This window comes from Condylostylus longicornis, unplaced genomic scaffold, assembly GCF_029603195.1.
Source record: "Condylostylus longicornis isolate FDR11 unplaced genomic scaffold, ASM2960319v2 ptg000045l, whole genome shotgun sequence".
In the NCBI taxonomy this organism is placed as follows: domain Eukaryota; kingdom Metazoa; phylum Arthropoda; class Insecta; order Diptera; family Dolichopodidae; genus Condylostylus; species Condylostylus longicornis.
In genome coordinates, this window is record NW_026578014.1 from 56,214 (window position 1) to 79,273 (window position 23,060).

General features: G+C 24.2%; 1 protein-coding gene across 1 annotated transcript in view; it reads left to right on the top strand.

The window, feature by feature from the left end:
* LOC129610632 (dystrophin-like) overlaps positions 1–18,910 on the top strand; it is a 45,516-nt gene extending 26,606 nt beyond the window's left edge. The window contains exon 4 of the mRNA XM_055523262.1: positions 18,822–18,910. Coding sequence (XP_055379237.1) covers positions 18,822–18,869 — 48 coding nt within the window. The 3' untranslated portion in view covers positions 18,870–18,910. The remainder of the gene's footprint in view (positions 1–18,821) is intronic.
* The last annotated feature ends 4,150 nt before the right edge of the window (positions 18,911–23,060 follow it).

The following is a 23,060-nucleotide window of genomic DNA, read 5'->3' on the forward strand; positions in this document are numbered from 1 at the left end:
AATTTAATCAGATTGTTAAGAAAATCAAAAGCAGTTATATTATTAAGTATGTGAATTATTAATTACAAGTAAACTACAGACTTAATGTTAATTTCGAAAAACAACATTGAAATTAATATAATGTAAATTATGATTTTAAGTTTTATGAGAAAATTGTTTTACAAATTATAAATATAAATCAATTTTTTCACGAAAACACTTTTTAATTTCTCAGTAATTTCAAAGCAAATAAAATTCTGATTTCTTTATATTGTGCAGATTAGTAAATTATTTGATTTAATTAACTACAATTCAATGTTACACACATATTTCACGTATATGGTATAATACATACCACCTAAAATTAGAATGACCCCACTGTTTTCTTTTTCATGAGATTGAGTAATTTATTTTTATGAATTGCGTTCGCAACTATTCTATACCTTTAATGTTTTCTTAACTGGGAATAAAACACTGTCAAAAATATTAAATTGATTAAATCACATCTGTAAGAAACAGGTATCTGCCTGTAATGTATAATATGAAAGTACATAAACACTTGACGCAAGAAATTTAAAAATTAATTTCCTGAAATTGCATTTCAACAACTAAGAAAATTCCATTAGTGCAAAAGAGAATTTAACTTTTTAAGAAAAATTAATTTAAATATCGCACAATTTGTTTACAATCGAAAAAATTAAAATAATTACCTTTATTCTTGTTTGTTATCGATAAACACAACAAGGCATAATAATTATTAGGTATTTTAATCCGTGCCATGATTAAATAACAAAAAATTGTTTTCTATCTTTGTCTTGTACATTTCTTTTAATTCTAATTGTTCTTAATATTTATTATGTCTCTCCCGTTTTAACACATCTTAAAAGTTCTTTGACAACACAAAATGCACAAAATAACAGAAAAACAACATAGCTTTACAAACAACAGAATACTTTCACAGGTTCAATGACACTTTCATTTTGAGTTGGAGTTATTTCGTCATAAATGAAAGGTAAACTGTAAAAATGTAAAATATGCATGTTTGTGTTTGTAATCAACCTCCGCAATTTATTTCAAAGAAAAAAAGCAAAATATAAAATAAAATATCAATAAGATACGCATATCACAGTCTTTGGAAAATTTAAAATGATTGTTGATTTATTCTGTGCCCTTTATTTCTTTGTAAACAATTATTATTGATATTTGTATTGAATATGAATCGTTTTTGTAGAAGATTTCGATTTCAATTCGAATTGATTGAAAAAATTTCCACGTAAATAATTTCCAAAAGAAATGTTTTTAAATAACCTATTGCTCATTTATTCGATCCGAGATTTGGATTGATATTGCCGGTATGTAACATAAAATTTCTTTTATGAATAAATGAAAATAAAATTTCTGTAATTATTCGCTTCAAGAAATATGATTTTTAAATGCATGGAATTCTTTGAGCGAATATGTAGAACAATAATAATAATGATTTACACTATGTATGTATTACCATAAGGAAAAAGTATGTATATGTAGCTTTTTAATTGTTTTTCATTGCATATTAGTGGAGATGTGGATATCATAATAATCTCATGAGAATTTTTTCTAAAAATTATAAATTAAAAGTATAGTTAAATCACGCAACATTAATAATTCGCTCTATATCTAAATAGCAAATTTTCTAATTCATAAACTCATAAACTCATAAGGTTTACATTCAATTTTTAATTTAATTTTTTTTTTAAAGAAAACAAAATTTTTGATAGTGGATTCTATTTAATTAGATTTTTGAATTCACCAAAAATTTCACCAAAATTTTTTAGTATTTATTTGAATTAAATTAATTTGCTTCGATAAGCATATTCTCTATAAAAATGTAGCGAAACTAATTTTTTCCCTTTAAAAATATTGGCGACAGCTATATATGCAGTCATCTAATCGATTAAAATGCATTACATGTAATAAGTGCTTTTTTTCTTTTTAATTCCATTACTTGTAATTTTCAATACAATTATTTCTTAACAATCATGTGTGTCAATTGGTATGGAATGAATTTTCTCATTCTAATTATTCTAATTTATTTATATTCAATTATTTTATTCCAAATAAAAACTAACATTACAAATTTGCCTTCCCGACACATATGTGGGTTAAGTTATAATATGGGTAAATATTAGGCATATTTCCACAGTCCTAGTTTTTAGTCGATTTATACAAGAATCCGAAGTCCAGGACTTTTTTACAAGAATGATTATTTTACTCAATAAATATTAAATATTTACCAAATTATAATGGTAAAATAAGTGTGCGCTTTTTTAAAAGCCTTTGATCTGTTCCAAACTTGAAAGTAAACTTAAAAAAGTTGTGAATCATAATGAATTTGTATAATATTTTGAAGAATAATGCTTAATTAAAGAAGATATGAACATAAAAAAAAAATTATGCCTTATCAAGGTCGTGACTGTTTAAAGTTTACAAAAGAATGTTATTATTGCAATAAAACGTAAAAAAAAGTTTTTAAAAAAAAAAGCGATTGTATAGATTATGATAAGAATACAAAATTAAGCCTGTGGGAACTCCTATTTGATTTTAAAAGTAGTTGAATAAAATAGAATTTCTTAAATATCAACAAGTACGATTTATTTCTCTGAAATTCTCGTTTTAATCGAATTACTATTATAAAATATAAATTCTTAATTGTTTCTGTTTACTTTTTGGATTTTCTCCAATTACGCAAAATAGATATATTTACAGCAAAAGAAATATGTTTTAATGTGATGGAACAGAATTTTAATAATTAAATTGTGCTTTATAACATGGCTCCAAATTTTATGGAACTTGTTAAAAAAAACTCCTCTATCTATGGCATATCAATATTTTTTGACATTCGAACTAAAATTGTATACCTATAAGCAAATAATCTTCAAATATGAATGATATAAAATTTTTAAGGTTCAAATTTTCGAAACAGATAGCTTTTGAGTATAATTTTTCAATGCTATAAAATTATATATTTCTTTATGTTCTTACACAGATATTTAATCACGAATATAATGTCATCTTCAATAATGCTTTTGTGTAATCCTCAAGCTTTGGTGTAACTTTTAAAGTTTTCAAAAATTATATTTGTTTTTTAGAAAAAGGCGATTATTGGCACCCTGAAAAATTCATAAACCTTATTTCAAATTCAGAAAGTCGTGATCACAACTCTTCATGATATTTGAACATACATTATGTTTGTATTTTAAATTATGGGTTTTCACATAAGAACTTATGAGAGAAATTAATTCATATATCTTTTGTTTATATCCTTTAAAATTTTAGTATAAATCCTAAAGAAATACATATACAGCCTCTTACTAAACATAATATAGAATCTAAAAATAAATTTATGTCATACTAGTTATATGTGTTTATTAATTGCATCTTAAGCTACTTAATCATTAAATTTTATCTTTATACATAAAAATTTCAAAAAAACTATAAAAACATTTACGATGATTTTTGGCACCTTCAAAAAACTTATAACTTTATTTCAAAATTATTTTTTTTTTAAAATTTCATTAAATATTTTTTTTTCACTAAATTTTTAATAAAAAACTTTTAAATTTTTTCTTTCATAAAACTATTATAAGCATTTACACGGAAATGTCATACAATGGTAATGAAATACCTATCATTTTACATTGTATATACTCGTATGTATATATTTACATGCATGTATAAGATTATGTATACATAAATAATTAGTTATGACTCTAAATTTACATTGATGCGATATAAAAAAATCTCTATCCTTTATAGTTCACAGCTTCTTATTATATAAATAATAAAAAATTCCATCAAAAAATTTATTTATTTATTCATAAAGGTATTAAACCAAATTAATCATATAACTGAGGTACTTATTGGTATAACTTATGTATATGTATTTGTACGTATAGTGAATATATTATTATATTTTGTATAAACCTAATATGTTAATGATCGTGATAAAGAACAACACCTCTGTAAATATTAAATTGAGAACACAAGGCATACACATATAAAAACAAAAACGTTTAAGTACACAAAAAGAAAAAAAAACTGAATCTTCTCTATAAATATTATAATAAACGACTTAAAATGCAAATGTTAGATAAATATCAACACCTTTAAGTATAAAAATAATCATTTTTATTATAGAAATGCGTAATCGTACTAAATAACCGTTATTCAAATACAAACTATATCAAAGACTGGTAAGTTAAAACAAAAAAAAAATCGAAGAAACGTTACACATACTATTAGATCTCCTATTAATCAGATTTTCAAACAAAAAACCTTTAAAAATCACAAAAACAATGTGTATGTGCATAACATTTATTTTGAAGAAAAATAAACTCAATAAATACTCATAAAATTTTTAAAAAAGTTTAAAAAAGAAATGCTATTATAACAATAATATGAAATGAGGTGTACAAAAATGTCCCAAGGAAAATATGACGAAGGAAAATCACCTCAAAATATTTTATCTTTACGTCATAATTAAATATGAATCTTTCATTTAAGAGGCTTTGAATGCTTATATTTTTGCACTCACAAGCAAATAAATGTCCAAGTTTTATCAGAATTTAATGATTGCACTAATTCTAAAAGTCTGTAATTTTATTTATACATATTTAATTTGGAATAAATTAATCTATGCTTGTACTTATTTAAAAAAAAAAAACTAAAAATGTATGAATTAAAAATATAATTGAATTTTGCATCATTTCTTAAAATTTGTTTGCGATTATGTGGAAGTAGATCCCAACTTTTTAGCTTTTAATAATATTTATGTATAAATAGGTAGATTATAAGTAATTAATATAATTCCGCACATTCATTGGAATTATTCTGTTATATAATATGGCGAGCATATACATATACATACTCTTCTACGGAATATTATTCTATATTCCGTAGCTCTAATTAGAGTTCTACATTATACGAGTACATTATATAAAGACTTGGAACTTTATTCAAATTTTGACCTGAAAACATTTTTATCTGATTAAATTATCACTATTATTTGTGTTCGCTATTATTATTAGTTGACTAACAGAGCAGAAAAGTTGAAACACTTTTGTAATGTATAAAGGTGTGCATACATTACATACATAATGTGTATATTAAAATATTATATTTATGTATTAGACAAAATTCTGAACAATATATTCAGTAGAACTCTAAGAAAATAGCATTTTCAATATGATAATTACAATATGTGTTAGCAATATTCTAATATATATAATACCAAATTGTGACTTTTCTTGATGCTTTTATAAATTTTAAGGTGAAATTTCCAAGAATACAAAATTATTTTAAAAGAATATGTTTGCATATATTCACGCATTTAACAAATAATGTTATCGTTTTGGTTTTGAATTTTTTTCTCTGCTCACAACTTGAAAATCTATGCTCAAAAAATAAAAATAAAATTTCATATTCTTTTTATGGCTTTATAATAATATCATAAATGATCCATGAAATATCCAAAACGAAAATATTACAATGAAGATGAAGATATACACCGAACAACGAAATGTTGTAAAAATTTTCTTTAATATATTTTATAAATACTCGTACACAAATATTGCGCCCAACAATATAATTTTTAAGTACCTATACTATAGATTAAAAAATTAAATTGAAATAAATGAATAAAGAAAATTATGTATGCATATTATGTACCTATATATATATTGTGAGCTCAATAATTAATTCTAAATGATTTCTAATCGTTTGAATGAATTTCAGTTTAATTGAAATAGGATTGAAGAAACAAGTAAGAAAATAAATTAAAGCGATACACGATAAAAATTAAAACTTTACCCTACATATGCATATTTATACGTATGTACATATACATATGTATATATGTATGTAAATATATTTTATTTTCAGGTATAAACTATGTATAGAAACTAAAATTTCTTTTAAACCCGGCGAATTAAATTGTTTAGTCAAATTCTGGCTATAAAATAGTAAAGGTTTCACAAATATCGAAACTAACTATAAGGCAATTTGCATGCAGTGATTAAAAATGTTGACACAAAATTAGAATTGAACTAATATCTACGCAAATACAGTTTCATATTGGGATGGAAATACTTAAACATATTATGTATATATTTTAAATAGTAATCCCGTTTCGCGCATTAAAAGCTGAACATTTTCTATACATTATTTCATGTGATTTGTTCATCACAGCAATGCTATTTTTCCCATTAACAAAAATTAAGCTTGTCATTTCCAACATCACTTACTAACTTCTCAGATATGAAAGGTATCGGTCTTCTACTTGTTGCATTTGTATGTCGCTTTTTCTCTAACAGAACAGTGCATACCTTTACCTGTTTTTTAATTACAATTTTAATTTCAATCAAATGAATCAGCTTTAATTATAAATATGTACATGCATCTGTACAATGTTAGTAACAAAATTGGCACACTCCCCTTCCTGGAAAAAAAGAAAAAATTCCATTCAAATGTAATAAATTGAAACAGAACTGCGAAATATAAAAATAAGTAAAATAAGTAAGAGAAAAATGTCGAATTGTTAAAGCTGTGACATGAACCGAAAAATTTTTTTAATCATAAATAACATGCAAAAATTTATAAAAAATTTAACAATAAAAATATTTTTTTTTTTACTTTTTGAACAATGTAAATGCAGGTTTATAACATACGTATATGTACACATAAAATGTTCAAGTATAAATAAGTGCGCAAAAATCTAAATTGCAAAAGATATATTGTACATATTAAGCGTCGTACATTTATGCATACATTCATGTGCACATACATATATGGGTAGATAAATGACAGATTTGTTTTGTTCGATTAAAAAATTTCAATTTAAATTCAGCAATAATTAATAAAATTACTTGAAGAGCAAATTCAATATGTTTTATTAATTTTTACTTCCTAAACTGTAAATAAAGAATAAATTTCAAATTGAAAATATTTACATTACATTGAGAAAACATATACATATGTAACATAGTAACATAATTAACTTATTCTTGTATTAGAAATTTAAATATCAAATTAGTATTCTAACCTGATTTTCGCAGAACTCACTAACAACACATTTTCAATAATAATAAGTTAATAACAAGAGCCCTCGTGATTCACAAGTAAACAGCACTAGTCCAGCATTATATCTAAAAAAAATTTTACAATGTTACAAATTGTACATTCAAAAAGTTCTCGAAGCTATTGCTAATAAATCGGTGCATAGGTTTCTTTTAACTCAAAAACGTTTACATATTTAAAATCCTAAATGTTTAGAAGGCAGCGTAAAAATAAAAAAATTCATCAAATCTTTTTCTTCTATGAATCTTTTGTGATTCATATAAAAAGAATAACAGAGCACACTTTGATTCTAAATTGTGTTGCCCTTTGTTTTCTACATCTTTTCGTGAGTACATACAAAACCTTTCAATGAATCCAGAGGCGATTTAACAAAAGGGGTTGTAATGATAAATCGAAAAAATTTTCCTTATCTATAAATCCTATATATGTATATAGATTTATACACAATATGTGTGTGCTTGTGCATATGTAAAGAGCACTCAGTTGTAGAAATGAACATAACTTAAAAGTTATCAACGTGAAAGAGAATAAAATTTAAAAAAATTATCGAAAAAGGGGAGTTGATAGATTGAAGGTAAATTTCTTTATGTATGTATATAAAACATTAAAATATATAAATGTACATAAAAGAAGTATAGGTATGCGAAAAAATAAAAAATATAATCGATCAAATCAGCGTTTTCAAAAATAGCACAATCCACTTTAGCAGTTTGAGAAAAACAGTCAATCTATTAAAAACCTTTATAATGCAAGTAGGTACTTTGGCGAGAGCACAGAGGTTTTAAACTAGTTATTAAGCCACTTAAAGCATATTTTGGAGCCAGGTAAGGAATCCATTAATAAAAAGATGCAAGGAAAAACTCATGCTGCGTAAAAAAATGATTTCAAATAACAATCTGTATTTTTGGAAATGAAATTCGGCAAACTGACATTCAGCTGAGCGATGGCTGAGGATTTCAGACAAAAAGAAAGAAAATTTCCAGCAAAGAAGTTAAAATTTTGGGACCGCAAAACATATACCAGAACATATGTATGTACGTATAAAGAAATAAAAATTTTGTTTAAGGCAATGTTTTGTAAACGAACGAAAAGTACAGACGGGTGGGTTAGGGGAAAATAAGCACATTTTTTTTTAAACTTTCTAGTACTAAAAAGGAATGAACTGATTTCGCGATATGACAAAATTGGTATCAGATATAATCTTGGAGCCGCAAAATATTATTTTTCGTATCGCATTTTTCTTTTTCTATTTTTGTATCGTTTTTGTTGCATACTACTCCTATTATTCGCGTTTTTCAGAAGTATGTCCACATGTATGTATATAGATATGTACACATCAATTCTGTTTATCTTGACATATTATAGTTATTGTAACACAGTATTAAATTATGAAATTCCTGAATAAATGTAAAAGCAGAAAAACATTGAATTATAGAAGATTAAAAACTTTTCATACCTTCAACTTCCCATAATCCACAAGTACTTTAAATTGCAAAGTTAAGTTAACCTTTTTATGTGACAACATTTTTAATGTTTTAAAATTTAAATCATAAAAAAAGTGCAGAGCTTAAGAAAAGTCGACAGAACTAAAATAAAAAATTTAAACAACAAAAAATTAAAAAATTTTTATAAGTGTTGCTTGATTAACCTGTGATCAATTATACACTTCAATATTATTTATAAGAAAAGTCGATTTTGTAACATAAATTTTAATTAAAATTATTTTCAATATTAAACTCTGAACTTAGAGCTTCAGTAAATTATTATTATTTTTTCTTTAGAAACAAAATATTGTTTTAGAACAATATTTTTGAAAACAAATGAAAATTTATTTGTACTATAATTAAACGTACAGTAACTTTGCCTTAAACCTTTACAAGGTCATCAGAAAATTGCGAACAGGAAAAAATTCTTCAAATCCAATTATACGAATGGAACACAAAATGTCATTTTAAAGCACATTGTCTCAAATTTCTATATACTTATTAATTATATCATGTAAACTATTTATGTGCAATGTCCTTTTAATTTTGGTTTAAGTACAATTATTCTCTTTCTGATATATAACCAAATTACTTCACTTACTATATAAAAAAACAATTTCATATACAAAAACAATTATATTTGAAAATCATTAACCAATTATCTCAACATAGTAGCTACATTAGATCAATCATTTTTTCAAAATAGCTAGAATACTTACAACAATGAACTTAAAATTATTTCCTGTAATATGCTTAAATAATGTTATAAACTTGATTATGTATACTAAAATTTTCATATATAACATAGTGTTAAATGAAGCTGAAATTATCCTTTTCGTAAATTTTACTTTACGAAAATAATGAAAATATTTCAGTGATTTTATATTTGAAGTTTATTAAACGTGACTTGGTTTACAAGAAAATTTTCTATCCTTTTTAAATTACTCTTAACCTTATTTCGAAAAATTTTATTATTCCCCTTTGAAAAAAAGGAAAAATCTAGCTAAATATATGTATATTTTCTAATACTCGTATTTAACAGATAAAACAACTTGTTAAACTTGTTGAAAATTCGTATGTTCTCATATTATCTTTTTTCTGCACTACATATATCATGTTGTATTAAAAAAATTAAAAATTGTAAGAATGTATGGTGCAGATTCTTAAACATTAAAGTTTATTCTTCAAAGAAAAAATATGCTAAACTTGTAACAAACTTCATCCTGTTTAGTGTGTAATATTTGTTATCCTTAATGTTTCATTAAAAATTAATGTACTAATATTAAACAGAAACTTTCATCAAGACTTGTACTTTCTTATGAATTTATCACCAAAGTCTAAAAGCATTAAGAAAAATGTGATAATTAATTCTACGAATATTTTAAAATTTCTGCCTCTTATTAGTTTTTATAAAATTATTGCGATCTTTAGTCAATTTGACTAATTGTAATCCGATTGACGATTTTTTTGTAAATCATTATTTCTCGGAAAAACGCTTTACTAAGTCATGCGGTTCGATGGTAAATTGCTTTTCTTTTTCAATTCTTAAAACACCTTTTCGAAAAAAAAAAACAAATTTTGATAGTTGTTTAAAAAAATCTTGTTATAAAATAGCAAATTTGCTTCAATAGCTTCCAGGACTTTTACTTCAGGGAAAAATAAACGTAAAAATCAGGTGTTTGGTAGTTTTCTTTAAAAGTAAAAATGTGAATAACAAGAACTTCAACGTTAACGTATACAATGAAATTGATTCAGGTTTTTCTTTTATTCCATTTTGTTTTGTAAAATTATTTTATTCTTTTTGTAAACTACGTCAATTGATGGAATCACTTTAACTGATGAAATATCCATACGTTTGTACAATTATTAAAAATACGCTTCCTGAAGGATACGCTGGTTTTATACACAGTACTTATATTCAATGATGGGATATGAAACGTTCTAATATTTTAAGAAAACAACATAATGGAATAATATTCAAGCTAAATTAAATATTTATTACGGTTGCAACTGAGCTACAATTTGCAGCTCCTCGTCACATTGTTTACAAAAGCTCTGGTTTTGCATTGAATAATACCGACGTTTAACATAAATTTGAAAATCGCAACTATAAACCTATCATATAAGATTGGACTATTTGAAATACATTTGAACAGTTTTAAACGTACGTTTATTTCCGCCATTTTTTTTTTTACTTTATAATATAATACATTGTAAATAAAATTAAATTTATAAATGTTAGTCTTTGACTCTCTTGCAAAAGTTAAAAATTGTTGCAATTACTTCCAATTGATATAACTTGATGCACTTGTAATCAAAGTTGTTACCATGCAATCGAGCACCCAAATATATGGGAAGAAAAACCAAAATAACAAAAAAAAAACATAAGTGAAAAGTTGGAGTGCATGTGTTTATTTGTATGAGTTACGGTAAGTTTTGTAAAAAGATCAGGTGCATGTGCATGACTTGAGTTTTGATTAAAGAAAGTTTTTTCTTTAAAATTTCTGAAAAAGAAAAATATAATGGAAGTTCAAATAAAAAGAATGAAAATATGTGGAATACCCATCAACTTAATGTAAAGGAAAAAAGGACATTTTTTTTTTGAAATAAAGTAAAATTTGATATTTATAAATGCACGAAAATTTAACAGTTTGAAAATGTTCATAAAATTTTTTTTGATAACAATTTATGATTCATAAATTTAATAGACACTTGCATATTCAGAAATTTGTGGAGATGACAGATTCTTACCATGAAAAGGAAATTTTTAAAATTAATTTAATAATTTAATTTTTTAAAGGAAGTCTCGTCACGTCTATATTAAAAAGTCTCGTCAAGTAGTTTAAACGTTCTATATGTTTCTGAAGAAATTCTGAAATTTGTTCTGAATTGTACTCAAATTATCATTGTTATATGAATGATATTTTACAAAATTTTATTTCAGTGACTTCTGTTTTTTATGATTATATCGTAAATTTAAATTAAAATTGGAGCATTGAATTTTTTCTTTAATTATTATGAAAAAACCAAGATGTACACAAAGTATATTTTTAAAAATCGAATTTCCTCAAAAAGCAGAAAAAGTTTTGTATAAAAAATTTACATATTTTCTCAATAAAAATTCTTAATTTATTAAAAGTTGGAAAAAACTGAATATTAAATATTTCGTAAAACCTAACATTTTTTAACTATACACATTGAAAAGTACTAGGACATTGAATTTTTAGATTTTGTAATAGAACAGAATAAATTTGTACTATTGACTTGAGTAACTAAAACACAAAAAACCTGTATTGTTCCGTTAATATTATTAAAATACTGCATATTTAACGGTATATATTTTAATAATGGTAATAATGTTATAAAATTTTTGCAATTTCATATTCAATAGTTTTAAAAAAGAAAAACTAACAATAAAATCCTTAAAATTATCACATTTTCCGTTTTTATTTTTCTTTTTATACAATTTCATTAAAAAAAATTTGTTCTTTACAATTATTTTTTGTTTTCTTTTTCCTGCACCATTTTTATTTTTTCGTTTTCTGTGAACGATTTTCTTTTCCGAAACAAATGTGACCAAAGCACTATTCTTTACAAAAGGGTTTTTTCAAATAAATTTCCTAAAAAAAAACAGTTTTTGTACTTACATTTTCAAAAGTTAGAAATAGAAACTATAGTCACTTACTATTCACAATAAGTCATTCTTTGGTGTTGTGTGAGTAATTATTTACAATAATTTGTAAGGTCACTTCTAAATTTAATTTTTTCAAATAAAATCAAATGTATCATAGACCGCCCTCATAACACAAAAAATAAAAAATATTTTATATTTTAATTCAAATTCAAACCTTTAAAAGAGACACGCAACGAAAATAGCGGTTGCGATACTGGAGTGCGAAAGAAAAATTATTCAAAGTTGTGGTCGGATAACAAAAAAATAGTACTATTTGTTACCTTGAAAATTACAAAACCAAACTCTTTTACTCAAAATTCTATTCTTAATTTCCGACTGAGTAGTTTTTTTCCTTAAAATTTTTTTAAAATTTTAGTATTTTTAATAATGCTGAGTTTTATTTATTCTTCTATGATATATGAATTAAGTTATAAATTCATTTTAATGCAAAAAAAATTTTTTTTTTGAGGAAAGTGGAAAACAAAATTTCTAAAGACGATTTTTCACATCGTTTGTGTATTGGACAAAAAAAAAAGTTACTATTAAATTTCAACTATAATAAAGTTTTGAGAGTGCGAAAAGATTAGAGAATTGTAAGCATAGGGTAAAAGTGATATTGCGAAATTCCTTTTGCCAATCCTTTCTTTTCACTTTTTTTTTGTTGCTCTGCAGCATCGGTTTGTTAAATCCTTTTTTTAAAATCCCCTTTTTTATATAGTTTTTTTTTCGAAAATGTCTTTATACTTTTAAGCTTGAAATCTTAAAAGATTTGCTTTTGGTGATGTTTAAATTTATTTTAGGATTTTCGAAAAGTAAAAAAACATTCTGGTGAACAAAAAAGAAAACCAAAAAAAAAAAAAACTTTTTTTTTTCTCTCTCTCTCTCTAAAGTTGTCTTTCATTTTCCACAAAATAATAGTGAATTTTTATCTACTTATTTTAATATTGTATAGTTATAAATATATAATATTATATACACACATACAATATATATGCATTATATAATATGGTTGTTAAAAAAAGAATTGAAGGACTGCAAAAAAAAAAGTATTAAACTATGACAGAAAACATTAGAATTATAAGTAAGATTAAAATAACCACAACAAAAGGCACTGGAAAAATTAAAAAAAAAATTCCGGACGAAATTCTCCATATTTTGAAAATGTGGTTTTAAAATTTTTGTATAAAAAATATTTTTTTTTTAAATTAATACATATAAGTATTATTTTAAAAGCAATAACTTTTAATTTTTTTTGCTTTTTTGTTTTCTTTGATAAATTATTCGAATTTGAAAATTTTTAATTTGATGCAGCTATAATGAGAGTTAGTAGATATATTTCAAGTATTCTATAGAAAACAAATTAGTTGGTTATATGGGCTGTTAGCAAAATTTACTTTGCTTCTTTACTCTTGAAGTGGTGTTTCTGATTATCAAATGATACAAGTTCTTATTTTACGTAAAAACCCACCCGATATTTGGTGCTAATAAAACTTATTTTCTAAAACTGTTAAATGTAATGGACCTAATAATAAATTTTAAATTTAAATATATTATAAAATTTTTAGAGAGCTCTAGAGCTCACAAAATTTTTAAAAGCAAAAAGGTTTTTGTATTAAAATTTTTAGAAACTTTTTCTTGTTTCGCATTTTTCAATTACCAATTTAATAATAGCTATTTTAATTTTGCACCTTTTATATGTATATATGTGTATATAATTATTGTAGCTTTAAGGCAATTTAAATAATGTAGCCATATATATTGACATACAGATATGCATACATATAAGAGTAAGTATACATTAAATTATTGAAAGCGTTTAAATATTTGAGTTATTTACGTGATTCTTTATATCGCAATAGTAATTAAGATAGCACAAATTTTACAAACTTCTCTTATATTATTCAATTCTACCAATATACTTAAACGACCCAATTTAAATGTCAATCTTTTGTTTTTTTTTTTTTTAAATATAGCTAGTTAACTTTTTTTTTTTGCAAAATTCATATCTTCTATATACTACTCTTTTTTAACCAAATGCAGAACATTCAGAACGAAAAAATAAAATAAAATGTTATTATGTAGCATTCTTTTTGGATTGACTTTTATTTAACGTTGCCCACTTTAATACCCGACAGTTTTCCTCATCTCAAATAACCAATAATTATCACTAAATAGCAATAAAAACGAGTTCTTGTTATTTTTATCCTTGAAAATGAAAATTTTTTAAATTCTACCAATTTTAGCAATCCTCCAATCTCAATAATAAATAGCCTTTTAGGGTAACAAAAAAAAAACATTTTCTTACTTAAGAATTAAAATAAAAGGAAGTAAAAAGAGCTGCAATGCAACAAATGCAAAAAATGTTTTTAAAATTCCAGAGTTATTTTTGTATTGTTTATCGTTTTTTTTCTTTTGTTTTTTGTTCTTTTGCTCTGCTTCTTGCAATGATTGTAGCAAAACGATTTCATTTTTTCACTCAATCTTAATGTCCAACAAAATTCCCATCTCAGCATGAAATAGTCTTTAATTTTTCTTAAACAAAATTCTAAGTACATATGCATATGTACGTATGTATGAATAAAAAACAAAGGTACAAAACAAGGTAAAGAATCCCGAAAATAAATGATTATATAGCACACGCTAATACAATGCAGAGCATAAATAAAGGAATTTAGAAAAAGAAAAAATTCTTAACCATCAAAATAACTTAAAAGGGAGTAAGTACTTAGATGATTATTATATATGGAAAAACTGCATAATATCTACATATAAACAGATAGGAGTACGAAAGTTGCGTTTAAGGTACAAAAGTATAAAAAACTACATATAGTCAATGTTGATAAAATTTTTATTTTAAATGTTTTTAGTAGTTCAAAGTCAATGTTAACCCAATAAATGCAAAAAACCTTTTCTTCCCAAGATATTGTGTTCGACTACAGGCAAATTTTTTATTTGAAAAACTCCAATTCATTTCTTAAATCATTCTTATTATGTGTGTCGATTTATTTTAGAAGCTTTAGAAGATTTTCTAAAGAACCATTTAGCAAAATTAAAAATTACCAAAAACATTTTCATCTGAAAAGTTACCAAGACGATTACCAAGAAGATTTGTTTTTAAATTCTTTAAATTTGAAAAGTGTGAAGCCATAAAGTCCCACTTTATGAACCATTACTTTTAACGGGTTTTTCCCCATAAAATTTTTACTGATACATATTCTTAAAATCACAGTTAAATTAATGTATGAATAGATTCCACTTGAAATAAATCCGAATTAAAAATAAATCAAGCAACTATTGTAGCTTTTTAATTTTAAACTGGGTCAATACTTTTACTGTATTATCTAAAATGAACGTAATAAATGCTAGGGTTAATAGAAATTTATTTTAAAATAACATTTAAAAAAAAGAAACCCTGATGTCTAGCAACTATTAATTACAATCTCATAATAAACTGAATTTATTGATTTATACATACATATTAAATAAATACATACTTTATTTAAGTATTTCAGTAATATAAGGGAACCTTTGGCCAAATAAAGATAAGTAACCAACTATCAAGTATAGAATTAAAGTTCAAAAGTTCTTCTCCTCTTCCAAAAGACGTCATTCACGATTCGAATCTTATATGTATATATATAAATTTTTTCTTTATCTCAATACCTTATTTTTCTTCGTAAACCAACATTCTATTCTCCCTTTAGAATTAAATCTTGTTCATTCTTAATATGGCAATAAAATATTATATAACACAGAGTGGTAATCATTTTCAATAGATTTCATTCGAGACGAAAAACTTGAATAATATATACATAGGTGTATAAGAATTAGAAAAATATTCAATATTCATTGAAAATATTGTAGAAACAACAAATGATTGCATCCAGCTGTGGGTAATCTAAATAATCACTTAGTAAAGTTCAATTAAATTCCAATACAATTTTAAAACGTACATTATTTATTCCTTAAGATCAAAAAGTCTAAAATTGACAAAAATATCAGTTAATCATTTGGAACATTATTATCGTTAGTGCAATTGAGTGAGTACGCCACTCTAAATAAAAGCAAGCATGGCTTCCTAGCATTGATAGTCTAAACCTACTCAACAAAAAATAAAAATTATCAAGAATAATGTGGTATAAGGATCTATTAAATTTCATAAACAACTCAATTTACTACTTGAAACCGAATTTCTCTCCCAATTTTATAAAAAAATAAATAAAATTTATAGGAGCGTACTGTCAATTAATTAATTCTTAATGTAATCGCATTGAAAAATTAATGGCATGTTTGATTATCTTCGCGCTTCGAGTTTTAATTCCAATACATATGTTGCTTCTTTAAATTTCCACTTACTAATGCTGTCGCTACTAACTTCGTTTTCTTGCCAAGCAGAAAAGTGCTGCAATAAAAACATATATAAAATGCAGATTGTTATAGTTATACACACATTAAATGAATTTTAATTTAAGATAAAACTATAACTATGCGATAGAGATTATTTAAAGTAATTGTACATATAAACGAAAGAAATTTAATTATAATAAAAAGTAGATATTTATTTAAGTCTTACAATAATTTCAGAATCGTATTTAAATTGGATATGATCGAAGCAGTTGCTCTAGTAGCTGCCGTACAGGTCAATTTTTTTGGTTTTATCTCAGAAATTATAGAAGCTATGGTATTGAAATTTCGTCCAAGAGAATATTTTATTTCGCCCAAGCGAATTGCTCGGATCCTTCTGGTAGTTGCCACACAACTTGGAAAGTTATATGACTATATTTTAAAAACTGTTCAACCTACAGTACTAAAATTTTGCAAAAACAGATATGGTAAAATGTTAACTATATATTTGCTAAAAGTGCTTCTTAGGTGCCACGCAACTCCGAGTTATTTGGCCATATCTTAGAAACTATTGAAGTTACAAACCTAAAATTTTAAACAAACGAATTCGGTGATGTGACCATAATTTTCAGTAAAACTATTTTAGATTGTGTGGTTTCATATGGTAATTACCATATATGTATAAAATAGCACTAGACATAGAAAAAGTAAGAAGAGATTGTATGAAACTGTATGTAAATTTTCTCCGAGATCATTTATTCGTACGGGTATCGCAGAGTTGACACGCTCAACTATATCTTTTCTCGTTCAAATTAAATTTGACCAATATTTTACCACTAAAAAATTACAACTGTTTAAAAAATATTTTAGTCTTAATTGAATATAGTCTAATTTTTTGTTTTTTTGATTTTTTGCTATTTCGATATTTTGAAATGAATATATATAGAAGTATGAACCAAAATTAGACTTTTTCCTTGTAATGTAATGCCTATTTAAATAAATGATAATAATTTATTAACAATCTTGTAAATAATGTTTTTAAGCAGACTAATATTCCTAAATATTTAAACCATCGTAAAATTAAAATCCACAAAGAAAAAAAAATCAAATGTTAGGGTGCGGGTCTCTTGGTCAATTTACAGGCGATGAAATGAAAAATATACATACATTATGATAAAAAAGAATTAATTTTTTTTTTGCAAAACACTCAAAATGAAATTAGATGACTTTGTTCCCGTTTTATAGTTTGCGAAAGTCTTTAAAGCCGAATTATATAAAATGATTTTATTATATATGATTATCGTACATACACACTTAATATTTTGCCCCTTAGAAAATTAATTAAACCACAATTTATATCGTATTTTAATTATTTGGCTCACACTAAATTGTCATTTAAGAAGTGGGAAGAAAAAAAAATGAAAGAACTTATAGTGAAGACTCCACATTACAATTTTAAATTATAGGGGCAAAATTTGCTATTCAACAGTTTGATCGTTAAGTTAAACGAAATAAAGAGCAATATGAGAGCAATATCTACGTAAATCTATAGTTTTACACATATTCATATGCATATTTACGTATATATCTATATGTGATTCAAAATAATATTGATTTTAATTTGCAAATATTTCAGAAATTCAATCTTACTTTGCTTAGGCTTGTGTATTACAATATAAACTGTAATATATTATATATGATATTAAAAATGGTTATAATTTAGTAAAATAACTTCTCATCAATATTTACGTTAGTAACGACGATTATTTCGGATAAAATAATTTACACGTTTTAATGAATTGGACATAAAAAAACATTATTGGTGTAATTAAAGAAATTTATGTAATTGCTTATAGTTTCAAAAATATAAAACTTTTGTAATTTCAATATGTTGAAATAATTTATAAGAAATTATGCTTTAAGTTTTTAAATTTAGTTTCTATTAAAATTAATGCACGAAATATGTTGAAAGATTGGAAAATGATACTTGTGATAATATGCTTCAGATTTTAACAATTTTTAAATCAATGATGTTCTTTTTAACAATCTGGTTGCAAATAAGATAAATCATAAAGTATATCTTAAATATTAAATGATATTTAATATTTTTACTAAAAAAATGAAAAATTATTTAACAGCATTTATTTTGCGTACTATACTAATATACTTACCATATTTGTCTAAAATTTTCTCAATTGTAATTAATTTTTTTTTCTTTTTTATTGCAGGTGAGTCGATTATTACTAACTGTAATAAATATAAATTACTGTAAATAAATTGGTAAGATATGTACAATTATTTTAATATTTTAAAAATACATGAATTTCAAAATTATACAAAAAAATTGATCCTTCACTTTGTGAATATAAAATTCTTATTCGTATTTGCAAAATTTTTCTTCTACTATGTATAAGACTTTTGTTTTGTTTTAAACTTCTTAATGGGAACTACTAAGAACTACATATAATGGGAATTCATATCTTTTGCTTGTGTTACCTTAGGTTTATGATATTTTAAATCATTAATTCAATTTAGTAAATCCTCTGCTGATAAAACAAAGCGACCAGCATTTGTAAACAATTAACGTATTTATTCTATACTCTATTGTATAATAAAAAAATATTTTTTTTCTTAACAATTATGACTTTTTACTCAATTTTTAAAATCTGATTCCTGATTTCTAAAGTCCTCCGTGAATTTGTCACAAATTTTAATTAAAACAAAAGTCGAAGCTTTCTGCTTTTAATATTATCTTGTAAATCATGAGATTGTCTGGGAAATACCTTCCTTATACGAGTAGAACTCTTATATACTTCCAAACATAATTTGAAGCAATCTCTGATATTACAAAATTATTATAAAAAACTTTAATTATTTGTTGTCAGCTCCAGTTCGTGTTCAATTGATTTTTTTTTTTTTTTTATTAAAATAATTTGATATATTCATCAAAAAAATTGTTTTATAGCAAATCCTGGGAATTAGAAAAAAAATCAATTCAATTTTAGAAAATAAAAATAATTTAATTGTGTTTCACATTCACTTAAATCGCTCAAATCCATTCAATAAATAAAATATTTTTTAACTAGTCGAATACATATTGTTCATATATGACACATATACAATATTCACAAATAAAATATGCAATAAGTTTTGCATAGAAATGCATTTTTCGCTTCCCGAAAATTTTGTGACAAAGATTTTGATTTCGTGAAAAGCAAATTTTCATCAACAAATCATAATAAAAAAAAAAATTTGCACTTTAGCCTTTTTTTTTTAAATTTTAATATAAAAAGAATGAAAAGGCCAACAGCTGCATTTAATTCAATCAAAGCGCACATAAATTTTAGCAAAAAAAAATTTTTTAAAAAATCTTCAACAATTTTATGCTATAAATTAGATTTTTCTTTTTTAAACTCTGTCGTTCAGTTTATAGTCGCCAAACTATTAGAAAAAAGCAAAAATTGATTTTTTATTTTCTACATATAGAATTTATTGTCAACATCAATTTTGTTATCAATATAATCATTATCAATAAAATCATGAGTATTTTTATTTCCATTTTTTTTTAAATTCATACTTTATTAAGATTAAAATCAAATATCCATTTTGATTTTGAAAAAAAAGCATATGATAAAAACAAAAATGTTCATGCAAATCCTTTGAGCAGCAAAATTTGTCCGAAACTTATTTATATTTAGAATGACCAACAAACACAGCAGCACAAACAGATAATGCTGTAAACGAGAAAAATCAATATTCTTTTAACACTTTCATTGCGCGTCACCAAAACAAAAAATATTCTTTCATGATTTTTTATTTGCTTTATTTTCATTATTTTATTTTATTCATCCATCGTTTTATCCTGTCTGGATCACATTTTTACGTAAAATTATCTTCTCTATGTCCTTTAAGTATACATATATGCAATAAAATGTATTTTCTCTTCTTTCAGTCTCTATTTCCATCTATTTTGCATATATGAAATGTGTAGAAAAATAAAATTGCAGAACATGTGTGTGGCTATTAAAAAAACAACAGAGAATGACTTTTATAGTAACTTACGACCAGTTAAAATGTGTGGATGTTGATTATTTTCTGAGATAATTTAACTTTTCTCTTTAGTAGAGTACTTTTTCTATTATTTTGTTTTTACTTGTTTTTTCTGTTTTTCTGTTGGTAGAATTTGTGTCTTGTGATGGTCCTTTACTTTGTATCATGCAACTAAGTTACCGTAATTGTCCTCTTAATTCATTCTAGATTATTTAGATACATGAAAGGGTATTAAAGAATTTCATCGAATTAAGCAAAACATTTTTTTGCTCTTATTTTCGTTCTTATTTTTTGCTTAATTATATTGAGTAATATTTAGAGATACAATGTTTTCAACATATTTATGTTGATAAACTTGACATATTGCAAATATGTATACATATATTTAGAAAAAGATTAAAAATTATATAAATAAGACTCTAAAAGAAATATTTTTTGTAATTTTAATTTGATTTTTGTTACTCGTTTGCTGTCTCTCATTCAGTACTAAATCGTGTTTAAAAATTTTTGATCCCGAAAAGAGATGTAAAGGTTGCTATAGTTAAAATTTTACAACGGGACAACTAAGCTTGTTTCATTATTTTTATGTATATCTGTTTGTATATTATTAATGATGATGTTAATAATTTTTTGTTGAAAAAAATTTTAATTAAGAAACCAAAAATTTTACGAAAATAACAAATTTACTGGTTATATGGTTTTTTCATTTTTTCATTTATGACCAAATTTTTTTGTTATAATCTTTCCGTTTTTTCATTTCGTGATTTCCATGTTCTTTTTCGAATAACTTGGAGTATTTTTTTTTTTAATAATCTTTAGATTTATTTTACTGAGTAAAGATTTTGCAAAAAAAACTATAGTAAAAATGATAAAGCAATACCACCGAACTACAAATATAGGCACTTATCAATACATATACATAACCAACGATAAATCATTTGCACATAAAAAAATTCAAATTCAGACATATAGTAAATCAAATATGTATATATAGTATAAATTAATATATCAACATACACAACAAATATACACATACGAGTGCATACATATATGCATGCATTATACAAATTGTGGGAGAATAAAATAAAGGCATGAATTATAAAAGAATGAAAAAAAAATGAATTGGCAGCTCCCACTCACACTTTAGCAATTGTACCTTTTTTTATGTTATTCGGGTTTTTGAGTTCATATGTTGTTCATTTTGGACACTTCATTGTTCACAGCTCTTATTGTTGGTTAAATTTCCTTTAATGTTTTATTTGGATGATGTTTTTCCTTTTTAATCTTGTTTTGTTTTTTGTTCTTTATGTTTTTATCCTTCCATTTTAATTCTGATTGCATGTCTATGGATATTTTAGGCAGATTTTTGTTTTGTTATAATTATTTTACTGCTGCTGTCCTCGGTTTAAAGAACGCATAAAAGCATAATCTGATAAATTTTTTGAATGAAATGAAATAATCTGGAAGATACTTTAAAGCTTGATGTTGTTATTTACGACAAAAATACTCACATATGAAATTAAGTGAATAATCTTTGTATTTTTTTTATATATATAATGTGCTTAATTATCTTTTGAATATAGAAATGTTAATTGTGTTCATTTCAATGTTATGCTACTTGTGAATTATTTTTGCTATATAAAATAGTTAATAAAATAAACGAATAAAGACAACTTTTTGTAATGGTATTAACTATATCCAATTTAAAATGTATGTACCACATTTTGTCTGTGTCGCTAAAGCAATTCTATATATGAACCAAATGAATCAAGTTAGTTCTCAAGTTGTTTTTGTGTTAATTTACACTCGTATCCGGATACTGGCATCTTATTTTTATTTTTAATTTATTTATAAAAGTAAATTTTAAATTGTAAAAAATTTTAAACGTGATATTTTGAAAATGATATTATTATTTTGAAAATATTACGTTAATCCTGATACATTGGGACTCATCACTTACTGAATGGTTTGAAGAGTCCATGCCTCATATTGTTAGAAGAAATGTACCGTTTGTTTCGTTCCATTAGCATTTCATATATATGTAAATAAGGCCAACTTTGTTTTAACCTATATTTAGTGAAAAAAATTGTGATTTACATATTTTTCAAAAGACAAAACAATTAGAGTTAATGTGTTCGTTTGGTTAAAGAATTTGTTTACTACGAGTACCAACAATCTTACAAAATATAAGATTTTTCGTATAATTACTATACGAAATATAAAATCTTCTAATGTGTCTTTTTGGTTTTTTGATAAAATTCTACCAACAAATATTGCTTTTTAAAATCTTAGATTTAAATTGCAAACAAATTAAATCTAAGAAAACGGTATGGCGGGTATTCTTTTCGATTATTCTTCTTTCTATCCATGCTCTTTTTTTATATCCATCGTTCTTTTTTTTTCATTTCAATTCAATT